At 50.6% G+C, this 27,398-nt stretch overlaps 1 protein-coding gene across 11 annotated transcripts in view; it reads left to right on the forward strand.

Annotated features, from left to right (window-relative positions):
• Positions 1-27,398, forward strand: part of MTMR3 (myotubularin related protein 3) — a 193,862-nt gene that overhangs the window by 106,808 nt on the left and 59,656 nt on the right. For all 11 annotated transcript variants that reach the window (XM_039504652.1, XM_039504654.1, XM_039504644.1 and 8 more), the window contains one exon: positions 26,640-26,722. In XM_039504652.1, coding sequence (XP_039360586.1) covers positions 26,640-26,722 — 83 coding nt within the window. The remainder of the gene's footprint in view (positions 1-26,639; positions 26,723-27,398) is intronic.

Consider the following 27,398-nt stretch of genomic DNA (forward strand, 5'->3'; position numbering starts at 1 on the left):
CTGCTTTGAGGAGTAGACTATCCCTACCCATTTTGGATGGGTTGCTACAGCCAGTTAAATCCATGTAGACTATGCCTGCTTTTGCCAACCTATTTCTAAGTAAGCTGACAAGTTGTATCAGATACCCTCTGAGGGGCTTTCCTACTTTCACACCCACCCTGTCCCTTACTCAGTGGCAAACAAGTAGTCATGGCCCGTTACCATAAATTCCATTTATGGGAAAAGATGATATTTTTACAAGACTTGCCTAATGACAGAAGAAGGTTGGGGAATGCTGTCTTAACAGAGGGCCAGAATGTAGCCGAACATGCACTCACAGCTTCTTTGACTCTGCTGCCAGAGCATTGGCGTTTGCTATGACCATCAGGAGGCACTCATGACTCAGTTCCTCCTCCCTAGCTATGGACATTAGAATTAAGCTGGAGGATCTTCCTTTTGAAGAGGGAGGCCTTTTCAGTGAAAAGAAAGACGAATTACTGGGAAAACCAAAGGACACGAGCGATGGCTCGCTCTCTGGGTTTGATTCCCTCTGCTGGGAGGAGGCCCTCCACTTCTAGTTTCCGATACCAGAGGCAGTCTTACCCCACATTCTTTATCTTATCTCTTGACAAACCAGGGATGTCAACAGTACCTGCAGCCTCCCAGGGCAACTGTAAGAAAAAACCTTTCAAATCGAAGTCCAAATCTAAACAAGTCACATGGAATAACAGGCCTAAATTTTGATGGGATGATCAGGATTTGAGAACCAGCCAGTCAAGACCAATCTGTCCTCCTCTTTGGAGACAGACTATCCCACTTCATCAATCAATGGAGGTAAATTACATTGGACCAATGGGTTCCAGAGATTGTAGAAAGGGGCTGTGATATACAGTTCAGAAGATTGTCTCCCCCCCCACCTCCCCTACCTCTTCCTCTTCAGGGACCCCGCTCCTGAGGCAGCTCTTATCGCAGCAGTAGAAAAATTGCTTCTGATAGGAGCAGTCAAGGTGATTCCTGAATACAGTAACTCCTCACTTAAAGTCATCCTGGTTAATGTTTTTTCGTTGTTAGGTTGCTGATCAATTAGGGAACATGCTTGTTTAAAGTTGCGCAGTGCTCCCTTCTGACGTCATTTGGCAGCCACCTGCTTTTGTCCATAGCTTGCAGGAAGAGCAGCCCGGTGGAGCTAGCTGGTGGGTGGTTGGAACCAGGGTGGACCAGCAGCCCCCCTATCAGCTCTTCTTATCAGCTCCCCGCTCCCTTAAGTTCCCTGTGCTGCAGCTGCCCAGCAGGCTAGCAGTTGTAGCTGTCCCTCCCCCCACTGCCATGTGCTGCTCCTGCCCTCTGCCTTGGAGCTGCTCCCCAAGACTCCTGATTGCTGTGTGTGGGGAAGGAAGAGGGGGGTTAATGTCAGGGTGTCCCCCTCCCCCTTGCTCTGGCACCCCGCTTACCCCATCTTCCATAGAGCAGGGGGGACACATGACAGAGGGAGCTTCCAGGCAGCAGCAGCTGCGGTCTCAGCGTGATCTAATTAACAAGGCAGTGTACTTCTGACCCCACTCTTCATACTTAAAGGGGAAATGCACATCTCTCTCTCTCTCTCTCTCACACACACACACACAGGGGCGGCTCTAGAGCCCAGCGGGGCAAGCACCCGCCTGGGGCGGCCCTTTCCCAGGGGGGCGGCAGGCTGGGCTGGCGGACCTGCCGCAGTAATGCCTGCGGGAGGTCCACCGGAGCCCCGGGACGACCGGACCTCCCGCAGGCATGACTGCGGCAGCTCAACCGGAGCCGCCGGACCCGCGAGCCGCCCGCAGCTGCGGGAGGTCCAGCTGAGCCGCGCGACCAGCGGACCCTCCGCAGTCATGCCCGCGGCAGGTCCGCTGCTCCCGCGGCTCGGGGGCGCCTCCCGGGCATGACTGCTTGGGGCGGCCAAATTTGTAGAGCCGCCCCTGCGCGCACGCACGCGCTCACACACACACACACACACACACAGTGTGTCTCTGTCTGCCCTCCCTCCTTTCCTGCTGCCTTGTACAGTAGAGTGTGAGAGTTAACCCTTGAGGGCTCAGCAAATTGCAAGTTCATCATTTAGCAGTAAGACATTCCCTGGAAATATCCCACCCTCTGACTCCTCCTCCTCAACCAAGGTGCACAATCATAATCACTGTGTACCAGTATTAAATTGTTTGTTTAAAACTTATACTGTATGTGTGTGTATAATATATATTGTGGCAGAGCTCTGACCTTGCCCCCATGGGTCCTGCGCTTCTAGGCGGTTATTGCTAGCCTCAGTGGCTCACTGTGACCCTCCACGTAGCCCTTCTCTCTTTAGGGCCAGGGTTACAGTCTACTGAGCCCTTTTCATCATAGGCCAGCAAGGAGGTTGGTGAGAGAACTCCCACACTCTCTGTTGTCCCTGGGGGCTTATTTCAGAACAGTTTAGCCTCCTGTCCTGACAGGGGCCTGACTTTCTCTCCCAGGAGATGTTCCTGTAGTGGTGGGTTGGGGGGAACCTGGGCCCACCCTCTACTCCGGGTTTCAGCCCAGGGACTCTAATGGTAGCAGTCGTTGGCTGCCAGCCTTCCACTGCCAGAGTTGCTACATTCTTCTTCGAGTGATTGCTCCTATGCATTCCAGTTAGGTGTGTGCGCACCGCGTGCACGTTCGTCGGAAGATTTTTACCCTAGCAACACTCGGTGGGTCTGCTGGGCGCCCCCTGGAGTGGCGCCGCTATGGCGCAGGATATATACCCCTGCCGACCCATCCGCCCCTCAGTTCCTTCTTACCACCCGTGTCGGTCGTTGGAACAGTGGAGTGCGGCTTAGCTAACCTACACTTCCCTAGCTACTCGTAGTTTCTCTCGTTAAGTATATAGTTCAGATGTTTATAGTTGTAGTTAACTTTATTTGTTTGTAGTATAGTATTTATTTTCAGGGGTTCGGGGTTTATCCCCTTCCCCTCACCCGGTGCCGGGTCCGATGCCCGGTCCACAGGGTTTTATAATGCTCAGCCGGCCACAAGCCGATGCCGACAAGAGATCCTCTCCTAAGTGCCTCGAGGGATCTCATCTCACAGATAAGTGTCGCATTTGTGAGGCCTTTAATCCGAGAACAAAGGGGAGCGGGACTTTTGTCTCAAACAGCTCCTGAGAGAGGCAGCTCTTGCTCCTCCGCTCTCGGCGCCGAGCGCTGGTTAGTCTTCAAGGAGCGCTCCCTCGGCACCAGATCACCGGTACCGCCAAGGCCTCTCGGCACCGGCCGTCGCTGGCTTCCACTCGGCATGGATCCCTCTCCTGGAGGATGAAGAGGCACAATATCCTTGCTGCGTCTGAGCCGCCTGCTCTGCAGCCGAGCGCTATGCTCAGTCGGATCGCCTGGCACCGATGTCCGCTGTGGCACCGACAATATCCGCACCATTAACTCCGGCCAGGCAAGAGCCATCGAGTCCGGTGCTGGAAAGCTCCCCGGTATGGACCGTGGTCGAGCTCGCTATTAATCTGTGTCCGAGCTGCCTGCTCCGCAGCCCGAGCGCTCTACTACGTCGCACTGCCCGGCACCGGTACCTGCTGCGGCACCGACAGTATCAGCATCGTAGACTCCGGCCACGCAAGAGTCGTCGAGTCCAGCACCTGAACACTCCCCAGTGCGAGCTGTGGTCGAGCTCACTATTCCCTCCACGCCGGAAACATTTCCACAGCGAGGGAGTCTTGCTCACGCCACCCGGCGTCGGCACCGCAGAGCGGCATCGTTCACAATCGTGGTCCCGCAGACGTTCTCGGTCCCGTCACCGATCGAGGTCCCGACTCCGCTCGCAGTCTCGGCACCGTTCTCCATTTCGGTACCAGTAGTACTCGCGGCACCGGTCAGCGTCCCGTTCGCCGGCCCGGTACACTCAGCACAAATCCAGCTCCCGGCACCGCCTCAGGCACCGGGACTCCCGTAGCCACTCCTGATCATCGAGCCTCGCGCGCTCGGTCGACCGCCCGGCACAGCTCCGGTGGCAGGTCCTGTTCTCGGTACCGGTATGTCTCCCGGTACCGATCCCCGGTGCCGCATCGAGCGACGTCAGTTAGAGAGGGAGACTCTACCAAGGGCTTTTCAGCTCCTCCAGGGCCATCCAGCCACGCATCAGTGTTGCCCCGTGCGGGCACTTCATATGCGCAGTACTCGGTTTTCCGATGTGCCCTCAAGAGTCTTCCAGGAGACCTATCAGTGGTCATTCTAGTCACCTTGGGCGTACTACCACGCCAGAGGCGTACCGGTGGTCCCATCTCGCTCCGTTCCGTTGGAGCTCTGGGTGCCAGAGGCGACAATTAGCCGTTCCCCTCCGACCAGTATGGAGCAAGCCCCGGTTCAGCCACCGGGCTCCCAGATCCCACCGGATCAGGAGGTCGTCCAGGAGTGCGAGCCCACACAGGACCCGCTTGTACCTGGCCTTTCTTCTTCCTCCTCCCCAGATGAGGCGGGGGCAGGAACATACTCCTCGGGCCCTCCTCTGGTCGAAATGCAAGTACATGGTATCCTCCAGGGGGTACGAGTACCTATATGTACATCTCCCCTCCTCCCCCCCCCCCCCCGCTCCGCTCCCTTGTCGTCCAGTCCCTCAATGGGACGGAACGCCATGGCCAACAGGCACCAGCCCCTAAAGCCAAGGAGGCTAGGCGAATGGTCTTACTGGGCCGTAAGATGTACTCGGTGGGAGCCCTGCAACTTTGTGTAGCAAACTAGCAAGCCCTGCTTAGCCGCTACTATGGGTGGCAGTGGGCAAATTTACAGAGTCGGTTCTTCAGAACTCCCGTCAGAGTTTGATGCCCTGGAACAAAGGAAGAAGCTGGCGAGGGCTTCCCTCCAGGCCTCGTTGGATGCAGCTGACTCCGCTGCCACGACTCTGGCCTCGGGTGTTGCCACGAGGCGCATTTCATGTCTCCAGTTATCGAGCCTTCCCTCACAGCTGCTGCACACTATACAGGACTTGCCCTTCAATGGCAAAGGCCTGTTCTCTGAAAAAACTGACCCTAGGCTGCAAAGCCTAAAGGGCAGCAGGGTCACTTTGCGCTCTCTCTCGGCATGCACACGCCGGTGCTTCAGTGCCGACCTTTCCGTCCCCAGCCTCACCGCTCTTACCCTGCGACTAGACAAAGACAGGACTTTGCCAGCAGGCGTCGCTTACGCGGTCGTAGGCGTCAATCAGGACCCCAAAGGAGCCAAAATTGCGGTTCTTCTAACCACAATGGGACAAAAGCCTACCCATCCTCGTCCCTCTTAGGGACCCCTCTCACGAGCGATTCCTCTTGCAAGAGGTGCGGACGCTCCTCTTCATCGGAGCTATACAGGAGGTATCTAAGGACGAAAGCTAATCCCCTAGGCGAAGGGAGGTCTCAGACCTATCCTAGACCTGCGGGACCCCAACAAGTTCACGATGTCCCGAAGACTGGAATGCCGCCCTCGATATGAAGGGCGCGTATTTTCACGTCGCCATTTCTCTTCCACACAGAAGGTACCCCCAGTTTGGGGCCTACCGTCGTTTCCAGTATACGGCCCTCCCGGTTGGCCTCTATACAGCCCAAGTGTATTCAAAGTGCAGGGCTGTAGTCGCCGCCTCTCTTTGCCACCGTCGGATACACGTTCTCCATATCTAGGCGATTGGCTCATTCGAGGGACCACCGGGCCCAAGTTACCAGTCATGTGGGCATCGACACGGACCTATTCCTGTGTCTAGGCCTGATGATCAATAGAATAATCCACTCTGATTCCCACACAGGGAATAGAATTCATTGGGGCCATCCTGGACTTCAGTCTCGCCAGAGCCTGCTTACCTCAGCCTCGGTTTCAGGCGATGGTAACAATTGTACAAGGTCTACAGACCTTCCCGACAACTTTGGCTCACTCTTGCCTAGGTTTCCTGAGTCACATGGCTGTCTGCACGTTTGTTTCCAAACATGCCAGGCTTCGCTTTCATCCACTTCAATAGTGGCTCACCTTGGTGTACCACCCGGGCAGAGATAGCATACTCATGGTCGTCTTGTTCCCCCTGAGCATCCTAGGCTCCCTCGACCGGGAGTCAGCGCCCTCCCTGGTGTATCCAGGGATGCTGTTCCATTCACCCCTCGGGGTCCCTCGTGACAGACACCCCATCTCTCGACTGGATGGTCACCTGGGTCAGTTTCGCACTCTCACGGCCTTCGGTCGGCTCAAAAGCTGGCCTTGCACATTGATGTCCGAGAGCTGAGAGCAGTCTGCCTTGTATACCAGGCATTTCAGCTGGCGGATCGCCTCAGCAGATCCTTCCTGTCTCACAAGTGGTCGTTTCCTCCGGACATTATCCATTCCGTTTTTCGGAAGTGGGACGTTCCCCGCATAGCCCTCTTCGCTCTCGCGAGAACGAAAAGAGAGAGGAGTTCTCTTCATTCCAAGGCCTCTCCCCAGGCTCGATCTTGGAGGTGTTTTCTAATGCCATGGATGAGTCATCAGCTGTACGTTTTTCCACCGTTCCGGCTGGTTCACAGGGTCCTGCTGAAACTCCGCAGGGACAGATCGCACCTGATCATGCTTGCTCCAGCGTGGCCCAGGCAGCACTGGTACTCCAGGTTGCTACCCCTGTCGGTAGCCAACCCTATTTCCCTGCCTCTTTGCCCAGACCCCATAGCGCGGGATCACGGTAAGCTTCACCACCCGGACTTGTAATCCCTGCACCTCACAGCATGGCTGCCGCATGGCGGAACCGATCCGAGTTACATTGTTCTGCCTCGGTTCTACAGGATTCTCCTGGGTGGTAGGAAATCTTCCACTCCGTTAACGTATCTGGCAGAGTGGAAGCGTTTCTCCTGCTGCTATGTAACACACAATGTTTCTCCCGCCGAGGTCCCGATCCATTCCGTCTTGGTCTACCTCTGGTCTCTCAAACAGCAGCACCGGGCGCGGTCCTCCTTAAGGGTACACGTGGCAGCCATCTCTCCCTTCCACCCAGCGGAGAGGGGCCACTCCGTATTCTTACACCTTGTGGTTTATAGGTTCCTCAAGGGTTTGGAGCGTTATACCCCCCCCCCCCAGTTGGCCCCCGCCAAAACCTGGATCTTCAACCTGGTTCTAACCAGTTTTATGATTGCCCCATTTGAGCCACTGACAACATGCTCGCTGACACCTGTCCTGGAAGACAGTTTTCCTTGTAGCCTTTCTATCGGCCAGACGAGTCTCCGAGCTTCAGGCTCTCACGATGGACCCACGGTATACTGTGTTCCTCAAGGACAAGGGCAGTTGTTACCACATCCGACCTTCCCCCCCTAAGGTGGTGTCGGCCTCTCATATCAACCAGGATATGTTCCTTCCGGTCTTCTTCCGAAGCCACACTCATCGCAAGGAGAGCAACAATTGCCCTCCCTAGACGTCCATAGGGCGTCCGCAATCTATATCGAGCGGACAAAGCCCTTTCGTAACGCCCCCAAACCTTCGTCGTACCGGCATACCGGACGAAGGGCATACCTGTCTCCTCCTAGAGGATTTCATCTTCTATGTCGTTGTGCATCCGCACCTCCTGTGTTTTGGCCCATGTTCCATAGAACCACCTTACTGCACATTCCACCAGGGCTCAGGCTTCCTGGCTCACATACCCTTTCAGGCATTGTGTCGTGCAACTACCTGGTCCTCGGTCCACACCTTTGCCTCATTGGTCCAAGAGTCCAGAGCTGATGCAGCCTTTGGCTCAGCAGTTTTGCATTCTCTAACATCTAACTCCGACCCCACCGCCTACATAAGGCATGGGAATCACCTAACTGGAATGCATAGGAGCAATCACTCGAAGAAGAAAAGACGGTTACTCACCGTTGTAACTGTTGTTCTTCGAGATGTGTTGCTCCTATCCATTCCAGACCCGCCCTCCTTCCCCACTGTCGGAGTAGCCAGCAAGAAGGAACTGAGGGGCGGATGGGTCGGCAGGGGTATATATCCTGCGCCATAGCGGCGCCACTCCAGGGGGCGCCCAGCCGGCCCACAGAGTGTTGCTAGGGTAAAAATCTTCCGACGATCGTGCACGCGGCGCGCACACACCTAACTGGAATGGGTAGGAGCAACACATCTCAAAGAACAACAGTTACAACGGTGAGTAACCGTCTTTTTCCCTGGGCCACTTCCCCACAGCTCTCCTGCTTCTCCCTTCTTCACCCTTACCTTAGGGCTCCCTTAACGATGGTTTGAGGGTGTCTTCATTAACCAGCCCTTCAGCTGCACTTCCTCACCCCTGGCTCTCCTCTGCCTGACTGGAGTGAGCCCTTTTTATAGTATCAACGGGGCCTTAATTAGAGTCAAGTGGTCACATTAGCTTAATGGCCTCACCTGACTCTTTGCAGGTTAATTAGGGTCAGGTGTTCTCATTAGCCTGGAGCAGCCCCTGCTCTGGTCAGTCAGGGAACAGAAAACTGTTAATCCAGTGGCCAATATATCTGCCTTCTGCTATTCTGCTGTACCCAACTGGCCTGTGTGTGTGTGTATATGTGTGTATACACACTCTTTTGTCTGGTGAAAAACATTTCCCTGGAACCTAACCCCCTCATTTACATGAATTCTTATGGGGAAACTGGATTTGCTTAAAATTGTTTTGCTTAAAGTCGCATTTTTCAGGAACATAACTACGTCAAGTGAGGAGTTACTGTACCTGAGCTGTCAGAGGTTTTAATCCCTGCTATTCTTTGGTGCAGAAGAAGGATTGGGGTGGGGGTGAGAGATTAAGCCAATACTGTATTTAAGGGATTTAAACATATATATTTAGAAATTTTGGTTCTGCATGTTGATCCTGGCCACTGTAATCCCTTTGATGTTGATCATGGATTGGTTTGTGACTTTAGATCTAAAGGACATGTATTTTTATATTTCTGTCTGTCAAAATTGTCTGAAGTATCTTCAATTTGTGGTGGCTGGTTGTCACTTCCAATACAGTGTGCTCCAGTTTGGTCTTTCCATGGCACCCAGAGATTTTACAAAATGTCTCTGGTAGTGACTGATCTGAGGAATCAGGTTATTTTTCTTTACCTCTGTTTAGACAAGTGGCTACTAAAGGCTTCTGTGTGCAAGGATCTGTTAAAGCCAGTGTTGGAAGACAGGATACTGGGCTAGATGGACCATGAAACAAGATCAGCTCACAGACTGCTGCACTGGGCAGCACAGCATGGGGAGGAGATGACCAGCCCTCTGTGGAGAAAGAAGTGGTTCAGGACTATTTAAAAAAGCTGGATGAGCACAAGTCCATGGGGCTGAATGCGCTGCATCCAAGGGCGCTAAAGGAGCTGGTGGATGTTATTGCAGAGCCATTGGCTATTATCTTTGAAAACTCATGGCGATCGGGGGAGGTCCAGGATGACTGGAAAAAGGCTCATGTAGTGTCCATCTTTAAAAAGGGAAGAAGGAGGATCCAGGGAACTACAGGCCAGTCAGCCTCACCTCAGTCCCTGGAAAAATCATGGAGCAGGTCCTCAAGGAATCAATTCTGAAGCACTTGGAGGAGAGGAAAGTGATCAGGAACAGTCAGCATGGATTCACCAAGGGCAAGTCATGCCTGACTAACCTAATTGCCTTCTAGGACAAGGTAACAGGCTCTATGGATGAGGGGAAAGCAGTGGACATGTTATTCCTTGACTTTAGCAAAGCTTTTGATATGGTCTCCCACAGTATTGTTGCCAGCAAGTTAAAGAAATATGGGCTGGATGAATGGACTATAAGATGGATAGAAAGCTGGCTAGATCGTCTGGCTCAATGGGTAGTGATCAATGACTCCATGTCTAGTGCAGCCGGTATCAAGCGGAGTGCCCCAAGGGTAGGTCCTGGGGCTGGTTTTGTTCAATATCTTCATTTAATGATCTGGAGGATGGCATGGACTGCACCTTCAGCAAGTTTGCAGATGACACTAAACTGGGAGGAGTGGTAGATATCCTGGAGGTAGGAATAGGATACAGAGGGGCTTAGACAAATTGGAGGATTAGGCCAAAAGAAATCTGATGAGGTTCAACAAGGACAAATGCAGAGTCCTGCACTTAGGACGGAAGAATCCCATGTACTGCTACAGAGTAGGGACCGAATGGCTAGGCAGCAGTTGTGAAGAAAAGGACCTAGGGGTTACAGTGGACAAGAAGCTGGATATGAGTCAACAGTGTGCCCTTGTGGCGAAGAAGGCTAATGGCATTTTGGGCTGTATAAGTAGGGGCATTGCCAGCAGATGGAGGGATGTGATCATTCCCCTCATAGAATCATAGAATATCAGGGTTGGAAGGGACCTCAAGAGGTCATCTAGTCCAACCCCCTGCTCAAAGCAGGACCAATTCCGAACTAAATCATCCTAGCCAGGGCTTTGTCAAGCCGGACCTTAAAAACCTCTAAAGAAGGAGAGTCCACCACCTCCCTAGGTAACCCATTCCAGTGCTTCACCACCCTCCTAGTGAAAAAGTTTTTCCTAATATCCAACCTAAACCTCCCCCAGCCAAGGAGGTACTATGTCCAGTTTTGGGCCCCACGCTACAAGAAGGATGTGGAAAAATTGGAAAGAGTCCAGCAGAGGGCAACAAAAATGATTAGGGGGCTGGAGCACATGACTTATGAGGAGAGGCTGAGGGAACTGGGATTGTTTAGTCTGCAGAAGGGAGGGAGGCCACACTCCTTTGCTCTCACTCCCCTGGAATAAGTCTTAGACAAGGGGGAAGTTAGCAGCCTTGGGGCTCGATCCCTCTGGTAGGGTAGAGCAGTGAGTGGTCCAGGAGCTCCAAGACCTCAGGCAGGGCAGACCAGTGAATAATCCAGCGACCCCAGTCCTCAAGCAGAGCAGGGCACCAAACAGAGTCTGAGGTGCTGGCAGGGGCTGAGCACCCAGTAAACAGTCTGGGGGGCCTCAGGCAGATGGTAGACTCTCACAGGCCTCCAGGGGTGGGGTGGCAGGGGTAGGGGGATGCACTAGATTCCACTGCATCCCAGCCCAGGGCCCTAACAGTGGCGGAGTGTGGGGATCCAGCTGCAACACATTGAACTGGACTTAGGCAGCAACCCAGCCGGACCGTAGTCAGATGTCCCTGGGCTACATCCTACCCTTCCCTCTGGGTGTACCTGGATCTCTGGGTTGTCCTCTGGGTTGCCCTGTCGTGTCCCCCATGCTCTGGGGAGAGGAGTTATAGAAGAGGGGGACACCCTGACATCAGTCCCCCCTCCCCCCGCTCTGTACAGCAAGCAGGAGGCTCCTGGCAGCAGCTGGTCAGGGGCTCCAAGGCAAAGGGGCAGGAGCAGCACTGCAGTGGCAGGAGGGACACCTGAAGTGCGTGGCACTTGATAGCCTGCTGGGCAGCCGCGCAGCTTAGAGGGATCTTAGATTGTCACTATGTTAAAATAAAATTGAGGGTCTGAGTGGTTTATGGGATTGCTAATAGGAAGTAGATAAAGGCTTTCACCTCGAGGTCACCAGTTTAATTCTAGCACACACTGGTAGTGTCTGAAAATTATCATCTGACAGCTGTCTTGTGGCATGCAAAATTGGTGGGTGATCTGATCATTTCCTAGCAAGCTGCTTGCTGGCCTTGTTATAAAATATGTTACCACAGCGAGACATCAGTTTAGCATCTCAGCAGAGAAGCCAAGGACTGAACCCCCTACAAACTAAGAGTTTGTCCCTAGAATTGGCCACTGGATCAGGGCATATGTAAATGCTTGCACTACCCCTACCTCTCTGTGGATAAATACAGGATTTAATTTGCAAAGACTGTCAGTTTAGCATTTTTCATGAATGCCACTACACAGTTGGCTGTCATGTGGGTGCCAAAAGCTTTGGTGGCATGATAAGATCACAAGTGATGTGTATATAAACTGAATATCCAGTCAGACTGAGTTAAGAGAGTGATCCAGGTGGTGCTCGATGCAATGAGGCTATGCTGTTTTGGAATTTTCCTTGATGATGATCTGCACTGAAAGTTTTTGTTTAAACTAAAACCTCAGTGTTTATGATCAGAAATCAGTCTCTATTTCCATATTTATTGTGCCTCAGTGACTTTCCTATCTGGTCGGTTCAGTTTACAAGTTACAACAGTTTACTGCCAGTCAAAACTGCAGACTCCACCTGATTCCTCAAGTGATGTTAGTTCTGCTTTATATATCATCATTAATCATAAGAATTCGGATGACATTTATGTTGATGATGTAAGAGACTAGAATGCTTATTCTTCTGCAACAGAATTTGATCTTCTCTGCTAACCTAGTGCTCTATGTAGAGAGGACTTAACATGGAGGATAGAAGATAAATGCAGTGATTAGGCACCATTTTTAGTGTCATAGTTTGGGACAGTAAGCACTTCAGCTATATCTGCACAAATGATGCATCTATAATTTGAAAGTGTGCTATGTACTGTTGACCCTACTTATCTCCATTCTTTCCCATTGTTTTTTTAAATCAGAATTGCTCTTTAAAGAAGAACTGGTTAACTATACGAAGGGGCTTTTCATAATTTGGAGGTTTACTAATTTTGTAAGCTTTATTTTAATTGTGAGCATATCCTACTGTCAGAGGGTGACTGGTCCCTTAAGGCCCCAATCCCACCAGTGACCAGCTTTACTCATTTCCTCAGGATGTAGGTCATGTAACTGGTGGGTCAGGAGACCCAATCAGACCTGAAGTAGATAAGGAAGAGGCTGGGAGAGCAAAGGGGCTACAGGTGGCTGTTGGCAGATGGAGAAATACTCCTGCCGTGGGGGAAGACACCAGCTCAGTATGTAATAGGGAGTGCACCTACCCTGTAGTACCACTTGTTGGCCAAGAGTGGCTCTGCAGCACTCTGCCTCTGTTTCCCCTTTACTCAGGCTCCTCAATAACTCTTCAAAGGCTTGTATCCATTCAATCCCCTTTCGGGGTGTCAGGTTTATTAACATAAAATAAACACAAAAATAAAGTCTTTTCTGCCCCAGTCTGTCTTTTTAAAGTTCCTTTTTTTCACCCTAGTCCCATGCTGGGTACAACCCTTCCTTCTAGAGGGTCTGCCTTCTTTCTCTCCAAGCACTTCTTACCTATCATTTGACCCTGTCTGCCTTCTCCACAGGCCTCCTTCCCCAGCAGGGTCTCTCGACAGCAGCCTTATTACTCCCTGCAGCATCTACAAGCATCTACCAACACCCACGTACAGCCCCTTCTCTTCCTGGCCTCTTCTTTATTTACCACAGGCCTGTTTGGGTCCTCTAACCCACAAGACCTGAGGCTGAAAAGGATCCTAACGGGAGCGGGAAAGAATCCGCTGATTGTCCTTCATGTGGGAACGAATGATACAGCTAGATTCTCGCTGGAACTTATCAAGGGAGACTATGCTATACTGGGGAAGATGCTTAAGGAAATTGAGGCTCAGGTGATCTTCAGTGGGATTCTGCCTGTTCCTAGAGAAGGGCAACAAAGGTGTGACAAGATTATGGCAATCAACAGATGGCTCAGGCAGTGGTGCTATAAAGAGGGCTTTGGGATGTACAGCCACTGGGAAGCATTCATGGACAGAGGACTGTTCTCTAGGGATGGACTTCACCTGAGTAAGGAGGGAAATAGACTTCTAGGATGGAGGCTGGCACAACTGATTAAGAGAGCTTTAAACTAGGAATTTGGGGGAGATGGCTGGGAGATGTCCAGGTAATCTCCATGCCAGAATTTAACATTGAGAGGGAAGAAAACAAAGTAAGGGTACGTCTATACTTACCGTCCGGGTTGGCGGCTAGCGTTCGACTTCTCGGAGTTCGATATATCGCGTCTAATCTAGACGCGATATATCAAACTCCGAACGCGCTCCCGTCGACTTCGGAACTGCACCACCGCGAACGGCGGTGGCGGAGTCGACGGGGGAGCCGTGGACTTCGATCCCGCGGCGTCTGGACGGGTGAGTACTTCGAACTAAGGTAGTTCGAGTTCAGCTACGCTATTCGCGTAGCTGAACTTGCATACCTTAGTTCGACGCCCCCCTTAGTGTAGACCAGGCCTAAGAGAGGATACAGCTGTGGGCAGGAGAATGGACATAAGGAGGAAGGGTAGTGTAGATACCAGCCTAACAGGTGATACTGATGGTAGAATGTCTGTGCCTAAACGGGTAAAGAATGTCAGTGAAGCCAAACGGCAAAAATTAAGATGTCTGTATACTAATGCGAGAAGCCTAGGTAACAAAATGGAGGAACTAGAGCTACTGGTGCAGGGAGTGAAACCGGATATTATAGGGATAACAGAAACATGGTAGAAGAGTAGTCATGACAGGAGTACAGGTATTAAAGGCTATGTGCTGTTTAGGAAAGACAGAAATAAAGGCAAAGGTGATGGAGTAGCATTGTATGTCTATGATGAGGTTAACTGTAAAGAAATAGGAAGTGATGGAATGGATAAGACAGTCTGTCTGGGCAAAAATCACATTGGGAAAGAAAGCTAATAGAGCCTCCCCAGCGATAGTGCTTGCGGTGTGTTACAGACCGCCGGGATCTGATTTGGATATGGATAGAGACCTCTTTAATGTTTTTAATGAAGTAAACACTAATGGGAATTGTGTGATCATGGGAGACTTTAACTTCCCAGATATAGACTGGAGGACAAGTGCTAGTAATAATAATAGGGCTCAGATTTTTCTGGATGTGATAGCTGATGGATTTCTTCACCAAGTAGTTGAAGAACCAACAAGAAGGGATGCCTTTTTAGATTTGGTTTTGGTGACTAGTGAGGACCTCATAGAAGAAATGGTTGTAGGGGACAACCTTGGTTCAAGTGATCATGAGCTAATTCAGATCAAACTAGATGGAAGGATAAACAAAAATAGATCTGGGACTAGGGTTTTTGATTTCAAAAGGGCTAACTTTAAAGAATTAAGGAAATTAGTTAGGGAAGTGGATTGGACTGAAGAACTTGTGCATCTAAAGGCGGAGGAGGCCTGGAATTACTTCAAGTCAAAGTTGCAGAAACTATCAGAAGCCTGCATCCCAAGAAAGGGGGAAAAAAATCATAGGCAGGAGTTGTAGACCAAGCTGGATGAGCAAGCATCTCAGAGGTGATTAAGAAAAAGCAGAAAGCCTACAAGGAGTGGAAGATGGGAGGGATTAGCAAGGAAAGCTACCTTATTGAGGTCAGAACATGTAGGGATAAAGTGAGAAAGGCTAAAAGCCATGTAGAGTTGGATCTTGCAAAGGGAATTAAAACCAATAGTAAAAGGTTCTATAGCCATATAAATAAGAAAACAAAGAAAGAAGTGGGACCGCTAAACACTGAGGATGGAATGGAGGTTAAGGATAATCTAGGCATGGCCCAATATCTAAACAAATACTTTGCCTCAGTCTTTAATGAGGCTAATGAGGAGCTTAGGGATAATGGTAGGATGACAAATGGGAATGAGGATATGGAGGTAGATATTACCACATCTGAGGTAGAAGCCAAACTCCAACAGCTTAATGGGACAAAATCAGAGTGCCCAGATAATCTTCATCCAAGAATATTAAAGGAACTGGCACATGAAATTGCAAGCCCATTAGCAAGAATGTTTAATGAATCAGTAAACTCAGGGGTTTTACCCTACGACTGGAGAATTGCTAACATAGTTCCTATTTTTAAGAAAGGGAAAAAAAGTGATCCGAGTAACTATAGGCCTGTTAGTTTGACATCTGTAGTATGCAAGGTCTTGGAAAAAATTTTGAAGGAGAAAGTAGTTAAGAACATTGAGGTCAATGGTAATTGGGACAAAATATAACATGGTTTTACAAAAGATAGATCGTGCCAAACCAACCTGATCTCCTTCTTTGAGAAGGTAACAGATTTGTTAGACAAAGGAAACGCAGTGGATCTAATTTACCTCCATTTCAGTAAGGCATTTGATATAGTTCCACATGGGGAATTATTAGTTAAATTGGAAAAGATGGGGATCAATATGAAAATTGAAAGGTGGATAAGGAACTGGGTAAAGGGGAGACTACAATGGGTCGTACTGAAAGGTGAACTGTCAGGCTGGAAGGAGGTTACTAGTGGAGTTCCTCAAGGATTGGTTTTGGGACCAATCTTATTTAATCTTTTTATTACTGACCTTGGCACAAAAAGCGGGAATGTGCTAATAAAGTTTGCAGATGACACGAAGCTGTGAGGTATTGCTAACCCAGAGAAGGACCGGGATATCATACAGGAAGATCTGGATGACCTTGTAAACTGGAGTAATAGTAATAGGATGAAATTTAATAGTGAAAAGTGCAAGGTCATGCATTTAGAGATTAATAACAAGAATTTTAGTTATAAATTGGGGACACAGCAGCTGGAAGTAACAGAGGAGGAGAAGGACCTCGGAGTATTGGTTGATCACAGGATGACTGAGTCGCCAATGTGATATGGCCGTGAAAAAAGCTAATGTGGCCTTGGGATGCATCAGGTAAGGTATTTCCAGTAGAGATAAGGAGGTGTTAGTACCGTTATACAAGGCATTGGTGAGACCTGATCTGGAATATTGTGTGCAGTTCTGGTCTCCCATGTTTAAGAAGGATGAATTCAAACTGAAACAGGTACAGAGAAGGGCTACTAGGATGATCCAAGAAATGGAAAACCTGTCTTATGAAAGGACACTCAAAGAGCTTGGCTTGTTTAGCCTAACCAAAAGAAGGCTGAGGGGAGATATGTTTGCTTTATAAATACATCAGAGGGATAAATACCAGGGAGGGAGAGGAATAATTTAAGCTCAGTACCAATGTGGACACAAGAACAAATGGATATAAACTGGCCATCAGGAAGTTTAGACTTGAAATTAGATGAAGGTTTCTAACCATCAAAAGAGTGAAGTTCTGGAATAGCCTTCCAAGGTTATGGAGGCAAAAGATATATCTGGCTTCAAGACTAAGTTTGATAAGTTTATGGAGGGGATGGTATGATGGGATAGCCTAATTTTGGCAATTAATTTGGCAAGTGATCTTTGATTATCAGCAGGTAAGTATGCCCAGTAGTCTGTGATGGGATGTTAGATGGGTTGGGATCTGAGTTACTGCAGAGAATTCTTTCCTGGGTGCTGGCTCATGAGTCTTGCCCACATGCTCAGGGTTTAACTGATCACCATATTTGGGGTCGGGAAGGAATTTTCCTCCAGGGCAGATTGGCAGAGGACCTGGAGGTTTTTCGCCTTTCTCTGCAGCATGGGGCACGGGTCACTTGCTGGAGGATTATCTGCAGCTTGAGGTCTTCAAACCACAATTTGAGGACTTCAATAACTCAGATATAGGTTAGGAGTTTGTTACAGGAGTGGGTGGGTGAGATTCTGTGGCCTGCATTGTGCAGGAGGTCAAACTAGATGATCATAATGGTCCCTTCTGACCTTAAAGTCTATGAGGTGGACTGAGGTCCATCTCCCTTTAAGGGGCCACCACCTTGTGACTCGTACATTCCAAGGGGGGAGGGATAGCTCAGTGGTTTGAGCATTGGTCTGCTAAACCCAGGGTTGTGAGTTCAATTCTCAAGGGGGCCACTTAGGGGTCTGGGGCAAAAATTGGTCCTGCTAGTGAAGGCAGGGGGCTGGACTCAATGACCTTTCAAGGTCCCTTCCAGTTCTAGGAGATTGGTATATCTCCACTTATTACCTTATTTTTTTATTACCAATTAGTGTAAGACTTCATATCCTAAATTCGATGTTGGTACTCTGAATGAGATAACAACCTTCCCACCTCACTAAAGAAAAGTACTTCTGTGTACGAGACAGGACCTCTTACAAAAGTACCTGCTTGTAGCATGTTATGTTGGATGCAGTATTTTCAAATGGAATGAATTCCCAGAGCCTGATTCAACAGCTGCTACATGCAAGCAACTCCTATTGAAGGAAGTGCAAGTTGTTCCCATGCAGCAGCTGAAGAAGTGGCCTCCCAGCGAATGCAATATGTGTGCCAATTCTTGGACTTTTGCAAGGAGCAACTGTGTGAAGAAGATGGAATCCAGTTAAAAATACCGAAACCCAGTCGTCGGCTTTTATCTTAATCTTGGTTTTTTGTTTACAATTCAATAGACTGTCTGTCAATCTGATGCTTGTGAAATCTCAGTAAGTAGTACAATGCTTCTAGATCACTTGCTGCACCTATGCTTTGACCAGAAAAAGATTGCGTTGATGATGCTCACCTTGCAACAAAGCAGAGAAGGGCGGTATGCATGAGTCCTTTCACTGGATAAATTGATAGATCAGCATAGGAATAGGAACATGGAGTTTTAAGTGGAAAAAGAAAAGGCCCAGCAGACCACATATAAACTGATGAAACTATGACTGTCAAAAGTGTTGACTTATATTCATGCAAGGGATCATTAGTAAATTCAACAATGGCACTTTGAGTGCACATCAAAACTTGAATTCCCAGGCTCATATTTCTTGACTTAATTTTTTTCAGGAAAGGCTGAAACTATTACTCCTGAGGGCATTCTGTGCCAAAAAATTAAAAATCCTGCTGCAAAAAAATAAAAATTCTGCACATAATATTTTAAAATTCTGCAAATTTTATTTGTCAAATAAATGTGGAGGCTCCAGCCTGGTATTGGGGAGCACAGGCCACTGGCTGCACAGAGGTGGGAGATCACTGTGCAGCTCCTCCTCCCTCCTATCCCCCTCCCCCGAGGACACGGACTCAGTGGTGAGGACCTAACCCAAGGACCACGCCTACCCCAGAAACATCCCAGCACCCTGCCTCTCCATGCCAGGTGCACCAGGTATGGGCAGGCAGGATCCAAGTGTGGAGAGACTTAGTGTGGGGGATCCAGATGTGGGTTGAGAAGGTTCTGTATGGGGCAGTCTAAGTGTGGAGGGGAACTGGATGCACAGGGGCTTGCTGGGGGATTTTGTGTGCAGTGGTAATGGGACTTTGTAGGGAGGTCTAGGTTAATGAGGTTGGGGCTCAGTGGGGGGGCATGGGAGGTCCAGATGCTGGAGGAGTGGGGCTCTGGGGTGAGGATCCAGGTGCAACTGGTTGGGGCTCGGTGGGTTGGGGATCCAGCTGTGGGTGGCTCATCAGTGTTGTCCAGGTGCAGAGGGAGTGGGGCTCATTGAGGGGGTTCTGGGTGTGGGGGAGTGAGGCTCAGTGGGAGGGTCTGGGTATGAGGGGATCTGGATGCACAGGGGTTGGGCAGATGGGGGAGCAGCTCCCTGTTCAGGGATCCCACACCCTGCAGCTGAGGCGCAATGGGCGCAGGAAGCGGGGTAGTGTGAGGGAGGGAGTTTGCAGAGCTTCCTGCAGCTGGGGGAGAAATCTGGGGGTGGGTCTGACCTGGCTCTGGATGCTGTGCAGGGGAAGGGGAAGTCCCATCCTCCCAAGTCCACATTACCAGCTGAGCCCAGCACTGGATAGGAACCACCAGCCTGGTCTTCACCAGTCCCGCCTCCTGCCCCACAGTGATTTACCTCTCTGACGGTTGCCCTGGAATATGCTTCCCAGGGAGCTTGTAGAATTCCCATGCCTGGAGGTTTTTAAGCACAGATTTGGTGAACATCTATCAGATTTAGGCTTACTAGATCCTGCCCTGGCACAGGGGGCTGGACTTAATGGCGTATCAAGGTCCCTTTCAGTCCTACATTTCAATGATTCATTTCAATGATACATTTCAAAGTAATACTGGCTGAGTGGGAATTATTTTGAAGTTTTAATTATTACATGAATATCAGTTGGGTCAGTTGGTGTTTTCAGATTTTCTCCATCGTATTTATGTATTACTATTCTTTTTCCCTAGACATAATGTTGCCATTAAGCCACAGTCAGCTTCAGGAATTCAGAAATTCAGGAGAAACTATTTAATTTTGATAATGTTTTCCAGAGTTCTAAAGTGTTGCTAATGTTTGAAGGGAGATAATGAACTATAGCAGAGACAGTTGAGAAACTAAGATACTGCGAGAGCATGATGCTGCAATATCCTCTATACTGTGACATTGTTGGACTTTGATAGCAATGCATGGCTGTTTTTTAAAAAGTTGCTTCTCTGCTGCTATATTTAGATAGACACTATTGTATGTTGTACTGCCTGCAAATATAACTTATGGCTCTTTGAAGAGTAGGTTAACTGCACTGAGTGAGTCTGATTTGCAGTGTGCTTCAGCATGAAAAAAGAGCTTGATGGAAACGAAAGGTCATCTGTGAGAAAGGATGGGAGAGTAAGGAAAGATAATTTGGCAGGCAAGAGTTTTATAGGGTAAGTAATAAAGGATGGGAAGAAGGGCTGAAGAGGAAATGAAGGTGGACAAAGACTAGAGGATGGATTGTACGGAAAGAGAAGGAAATGAAATTGATATGAAGGGTTGCCTGGAAGAAAGGATGACAGATTGCTTAGAAAGAAATGTGGAAGGCTGAGTTACTAAATAAGACTTGTCAAAAGGGAAGAGACTTGTTGCTGGAGAAAAAGTGGATTGGAAGGGAGTAGAACAGATGGATGATTTTGAAAGAAAGGCAAGAAATATTGTAGAGTTGGTCTTGGAGACTGAGGAAGGAGGAGTAATAATGAGCGATCAGGTTCTGGAGGGCAGGAAGAGGGGACATGAAGCAATGTAAGGGGCATAGGGCATTCAGTGAGGAAGGGTTGTCTGTGTAAGATTAGGTTTGGAAGGAGAGTGGTGAAGGAAGGGATGAACAGGTACAGAGATGGTCAAATTGTCTGAAAAGGGGAAATCACCTGGATTGTAAACACTCTTTTGGAACCTAGATTGTAATGTCGTATTTGTTTGTAAAACGCCATGCAGATTCATGGTGTTTTACAAATAATTCTATCTGGTCAAAAAGGGAGGACTTAGAAAAACTGCTCCAATTTAGAACGAAACAGGGTGGTTCTTCGAGTGATTGCTCATATCCATTCCAGTTAGGTGTGCGCGCGCCGCGTGCACATTTATCGGAAGACTTTTACCCTAGCAACACTCAGTAGGTCGGCTAGGCGCCCCCTGGAGTGGAGCCACCATGGCCCCGGATATATACCCCAGCCGACCCACCCACTCCTCAGTTCCTTCTTACCGCCCGTGTCGGTCGTTGGAACAGTGGAGTGCGGCTTAGCTGACCTCCACCTCCACCTCCCTAGCATTCTCGTAGTTCTCGTTCTGTTTGTGTATATAGTTGTAGATATAGTTGAAATTTAGATAAGTGTAGTTAATTGTTAATTGTTAAGTAAGTACTTGGTAGACTTAGTTGGGTTCGGGGCTTAGCCCCTTCCCGCACCAGTACCGGAGCACATGCCCGGCTCCCCAGGATTCAAGCCGTGCTCGGCTTGCCACAGGCCGATTCCCACAGGGGATCCGCACGACTCCTGTCTGAAGTGCCTTGGCGAGTCGCACTTAACAGCTAAGTGCCCAATTTGCAAGTCTTTTAAGCCTCGCACTAAGAAGGAGCGGGACATTAGGCTTAAATAGCTCCTTATGGAGGTGGCTCTCACCCCTCCATCCTCGGCACCGAGCGCGGCCCCATCGGACTCCAGGAGTGCCTCATCGGCACCGGGTCAACCGGTACGCCTAAGCCCTCTCGGCACCAGACATCGCCGGCACCAAAACCAGGCCTGAGGCGCTCGCTCTCCCCGAGAGCGAAAAAGGCTAAGACCCCTGCCGCTCCGGCACCGCCCGACGCATGGCACGAGGGCACGGCTCGGATGCTCCGCCCGGTGCCCGCTCCTGCCGCGGCACCTGCTGAGCTGGCGCCGTGACTCCGGTCCGCCAAGGGCCGTCGAGTCCGGCACCTGTCTCCCCGGCACCCGCCCTGGTTGAGCTGGTCATACCATCCACGCCGGAGGTATGCGAAGTGGCTAAAGACCCGATCGAGCTGACGGACCCGGCACTGCCACCACCCCCGGCACCGTCGGTGCGGGTGATTCAATCAATCGGGAAGCCGGCCCTCGTTCGTCCAGCTTCGATCAACGCACCTGACTGGCACCGCTCTTGATTGCGGTCCCGCAGGCGTTCTAGATCCCGGCACCGCTCTCGATCTGCGCGCTGCTCGCAGTCCCGGCACCGCTCCACCACACGGCGCCGGTCCGACTCGTGGCACCGCTCTGCATCCCGGTCGCCGTCCTGCTACTCACGGCGCTGATCACCGTCTAGGAGCCGCTCATGGCACCTCTATTCCAGGTCCCGGTCGACCTCCCGGCACCAAGCCGGTCGCAGGTCCCGGTCTCGATCTCGGCACCAAAGTTCTTCGTAGCACCGGTCTCCTGTGTGTAAAAGCACCAGATCGGTGGGGACGTCGGCCCAAGATCTCTCGGCTCCTCCATGGCCTTCCAGGCATCCGTCGGTTTCGTCCCAAGCGGGAAGTTACTACTCTCAGGACCAGGATGCGGATGTGCCGGAGGGCCTGTTTCAGGAAACCCACCCCCAAGCGCAGGGTGATCAGCAGTGGCCCTTTTGGACACCATGGGCGTATCATCAGGCCCAAGATGCCCCTTTGGTTCCCTCACGTGCCACCTCTTCAGAGCACCGGGCCCCAGAGGCCACAGTTAGTCGTCCTCCACCAGTTGGCACAGACGACCAGTTGGCTCCAGCGTCCACCTCACCGGTGCATCTCGAGCAGGAACCTCGGCAGGACCACGAGCAGGTGCACGATACCCTTGCCCCCGGCGTCTCGTCCTCCTCCTCGCCGGATGAGGCTGTGGCAGGCGCGTCGTCCTCGAGCCCGCCTCCTATAGACCTTACGGCGCACCAGGACCTCCTCAGGAGAATCGCCCTGAATATAAATCTGCAAGTGGAGGAGGTCCCAGAGGTCGAGGATCCTGTCGTCAGCATCCTTACAGCTGACACACCCACCAGAGTGGCTCTGCCCTTTATTAAAACTATTCAGGCCAAGGCAGACACATTGTGACAATCGCCGGCCTCCATTCCGCCGACGGCGAAGGGAGTCGAGCGTAAATATATGGTACCATCCCGGGGGTACGAGTACCTGTATATGCATCCTCCTCCTTCTTCCCTGGTGGTTCAGTCCGTCAATGAAAAGGAGCGCCATGGACAGCAGGCCCCGGCTCCAAAATCCAAAGAAGCCAGAAGGATGGACCTTCTGGGCCTCAAGGTGTATTCGGCGGGTGCCTTGCAGCTAAGAGTAGCGAATCAGGACGCTCTGCTGAGTCGTTACGATTATAACACCTGGGCGGAGATGAGCAAATTCCGGGAGTTGCTTCCCCCAGACTCCCGCCAGGAGTTCAAGACCTTCCTCGAGGAAGGGAAAAAGGTGGCCAGGACCTCCCTGCAGGCCTCCCTAGACGCGGCGGACGCCGCAGCCAGAACCTTGGCGTCCGGTATCACCATGAGGCGCATCTCCTGGCTGCAGGCTTCCAGCCTTCTGCCTGAGCTTCAATATACCATTCAGGACTTGCCCTTCGAGGGCAAGGGCTTATTCTTGGAGAAGACTGACACCAGACTCCAGAATTTGAAGGACAATAGGGTCACTATGCGTAACCGGGGTATGCATACCCCCGTGACCCAGTGGCTCACTTACCGCCCCCAGCCCTTCCGTCCATACTCTGTCCCTAGACAGAGGCAAGTTTCGGCAGATGCTGAGGGTGCGGCGGCCGCAGGCGCTATTCAGGTCCTCAAACCAATCAAAACCGCGGCTCCTCCAAACTGCAGCTGGGCCCGAAGTCGTCCTTTTGAAGGCACGCCCGAGGACAGCATGCCACTTTCCATTCGGGATCCATTCGGTGTACCGTCCGGGCAGGGACGTGATGGACACGTTAGTCACTATCCCGCCGAGTACACTGCGCTCCCTCGACTGGTGGCTGAACCCCTCCGTGGTGTGTGCGGGGTTACCGTTCCACCCACCGCAGCCCACCCTGTCTCTGACGACAGACGCGTCATCCCTCGGCTGGGGGGCCCACCTCGGTCGCCTGTGCACCCAAGGCCTGTGGTCATCAGAGGAGCTCTCCCTCCACATAAATGTCCGAGAGCTCAGAGCGGTTCACCTGGCATGCCACGCATTCCGCAAGCTTCTGTCCGGCCGTTGTGTCTCCGTGTTTATGGACAACACGACGGCCATGTATTACATAAACAAGCAGGGAGGGTCTCGATCTTCCCTCTTTGCCTCGAAGCCACCAATTTATGGGAGTTTTGTATAGCTCATGCGATAGACCTGGTGGCATCCTTTCTCCCGGGAGTTCGGAACATTCTCGCGGATCGGCTGAGCAGATCCTTCTTGTGTCACGAGTGGTCCATAAGACCGGACATTATCCATGCAACCTTCCGCAAGTGGGGCTTTCTCCACGTGGACCTATTCGCCTCTCGCGCGAACAGGAAGTGCCAAGTGTTCCACTCGTTCCGGGGTCACTCACCAGGCTCGATCTCGGACGCATTCCTCATTCTGTGGATGCACCAGCTGCTTTATGCATTCCCTCCGTTCCCGCTGGTGCACAAGGTTCTGTTGAAACTACGGCAGGACAGGGCACGTCTAATCCTGATTGCCCCAGTGTGGCCCAGGCAACCCTGGTACACCACGCTCCTCAGCCTCTCCATAGCCACACCGATCACTCTCCCCCTCTGCCCGGGCCTTATAACTCAGGAGCAGAGCAGTCTCCGACACCCGGACCTTCCGGCCCTCCACCTCACGGCGTGGCTCCTGCGTGGCTAGACACATCGGAGTTGCGCTGTTCCGCCCCCTGTGCAGCATGTTCTGCTCAGTAGTAGAAAACCTTCCACTCGGTCCACTTATTCGGCCAAATGGAAGCGTTTCTCAGCCTGGTGTGTATCGCAGGCTCTTACTCCTTCAGGGGCCCCCATTCCAGTCATTCTGGACTACATCTGGCAGCTTAAGCAGCAGGGCCTTGCCGTATCCTCCCTGAAAGTTCGCTTGGCGGCCATATCTGCTTTCCATCCTGGAGAGGCTGGTCACTCTGTGTTCTCTCACCCGGTGGTCGCCAGGTTTAGGAAGGGGCTGGAATGCCTCTACCCTCAAGTTCGTCGTCCTGCCCCCACCTGGGACCTCAACCTCGTGTTAAACAAGCTTATGGGTCCCCCCTTCGAGCCGCTGGCAACCTGCTCTCTGCTGTACCTATCATGGAAGACAGTTTTTCTGGTGGCCATTACTTCGGCCAGGCGGGTCTCCGAACTTAGAGCACTCACTGTAGATCCCTCTTACACTGTCTTTCATAAGGACAAAGTTCAGTTGCAGCCACATCCCGCTTTTCTCCCTAAGGTGGTTTCGGCCTTTCATACGAATCAGGACATCTTCCTCCCAGTTTTCTTCCCTAAACCTCATTCCTCCCCGCGGGAGCAGCGGTTACACTCCTTAGATGTCCGCAGGGCACTTGCATTTTATATTGACCGTACAAGGCCCTTCCGTAAATCCCCCCAGCTTTTCGTGGCAGTGGCGGACTGTATGAAAGGCCTCCCCGTCTCAGCACAGAGGATCTCCTCTTGGCTAACGGCGTGCATATGCACATGCTATGACTTGGCCCATGTCCCCGCGGGCCACCTCGCTGCCCATTCTACCAGGGCTCAGGCTTCCTCAGCCGCGTTCCTGGCACACGTACCGATCCAGGAGATATGCCGTGCGGCGACCTGGTCATCGGTCCACACGTTTGCTGCGCACTATGCTCTAGTCCAGCAATCTAGAGACGACGCGGCCTTCGGCTCGGCGGTTTTGCGTTCCGCCATGTCTTAGTCCGACCCCACCGCCAAGGTAAGGCTCGGGAATCACCTAACTGGAATGGATATGAGCAATCACTCGAAGAAGAAAAGACGGTTACTCACCGTTGTAACTGTTGTTCTTCGAGATGTGTTGCTCATATCCATTCCAAACCCACCCTCCTTCCCCACTGTCGGAGTAGCCGGCAAGAAGGAACTGAGGAGTGGGTGGGTCGGCTGGGGTATATATCCGGGGCCATGGTGGCGCCACTCCAGGGGGCGCCCAGCCGGCCCACTGAGTGTTGCTAGGGTAAAAGTCTTCCGACGAACGTGCACGCGGCGTGCACGCACACTTAATTGGAATGGATATGAGCAACACATCTCGAAGAACAACAGTTACAACGGTGAGTAACCGTCTTTTTTTCTCATCAAATATCCCCATCTCTTCCTTTATTATATGTAAACTTCATGATAATCCTTCTGACTTGCATGCTAAAGTCAATGGGAGAATGATTGGCAGAGATTTATTATTTTAAAAGCAACCATGGCAGCAACATAAAACATTTGTCTAACATAGCATTATAGTCCCCCTAGCTATGTTATCTGAGTGACTCAGTCTTTTATGTATTTATCCTTACACCATCCATAGGGTAGAGAAATGCTGTTCACCCCATTTTACTGGTGGGGAGCTGAATCACTGAGACTAAATGTCTTTCCCAGGGTCACACAGGAAGCCTGTGGCAGGGCAGGGAGTCTCCTGAGCCCCAGACTAGCACCCATGCCTTCACATATTCTCCTTATCCATTAGTCTTCACCATGATATAACATGTGGTCTTATATGGTTTCTCAGCTGAGAAAGAATGTGTCTCAGCTAGTGTCATGTGGTCTTATATGGTCTTATATGGTTCTCAGCTAGTGTCATGTGGTCTTATATGGTTTCTCAGCTGAGAAAGAATGGAGTAAGGAACTATCTCATATACAGCAATACACTGCATCAGAACTATTGATTTAGTTATATTTATAGCTCTCTTTCTCCACAAAGCCCTCTAATAAGTGGCTATGGGACATGCTGAGAAACTGCAGTGTCAGTGCGTTTTGGAATAAGGTCATTTAATCTTTTTAATTACAGGTTCCATTACAGCTTATAGAAAGTGTTGAATGCCGAGATATATTTCAACTTCATTTGACTTGCAAAGACTGCAAAATTATCAGGTATGTACAAACTACTTTGCAGGTGAAAGGGATGCTTCATCCAGGAAAGTATGAAATCTAAGCAAGATAACCTTGCGCTTCCTCATATTATAGATGGCTGCAGCATTTTAGGAGAAATGTCCCTGAGGGTCTCCTCCCCCCCCCCTCTTTTGTGCACATGCTTTCTCCAAAAGATTCCTTCTGTTCTTGCTGTGTACTGTAGCTGAACATTTTAGTAAGGAGGATGGTGGTTATTGGGTCTGCACTCTTATAGTACAATACATTTTTTAGAAATCTTTACTATGGTGGAAATCAGCCAAATAGCTTTGGTCGTAGAGATGTTCTAGCCCTATGGAGCAATACCTTTTTAAAGATTATTTTGAAATTAATTTCAGTTTCATGTGGTTTTCCCCAGTGTAACAATGGTCTCAGCAAGATACAAACTAGACACAAATCAATAAATCATACAGCTTCTTAGACAAAAACATTAGATCCTAAACTGGCTATCTGGGACTTGAGACTGCCGCACATTTGTGCTGCTGTGCAAGGATGAGGGAAGGAGTAAGGACTGCTCCCCTTGTGTAGGCCATGTGAGAGTTAGTCACTCCAGCACTTGTGGAGATATGGGGGAAAACTGGGAAGAGAGGGTATAAAGATGAGGCAGATCCATGGCCCCACACACTCTCACTCACTGTCT

This window comes from Mauremys reevesii, linkage group 18 (assembly GCF_016161935.1).
Source record: "Mauremys reevesii isolate NIE-2019 linkage group 18, ASM1616193v1, whole genome shotgun sequence".
In the NCBI taxonomy this organism is placed as follows: Eukaryota; Metazoa; Chordata; order Testudines; family Geoemydidae; genus Mauremys; species Mauremys reevesii.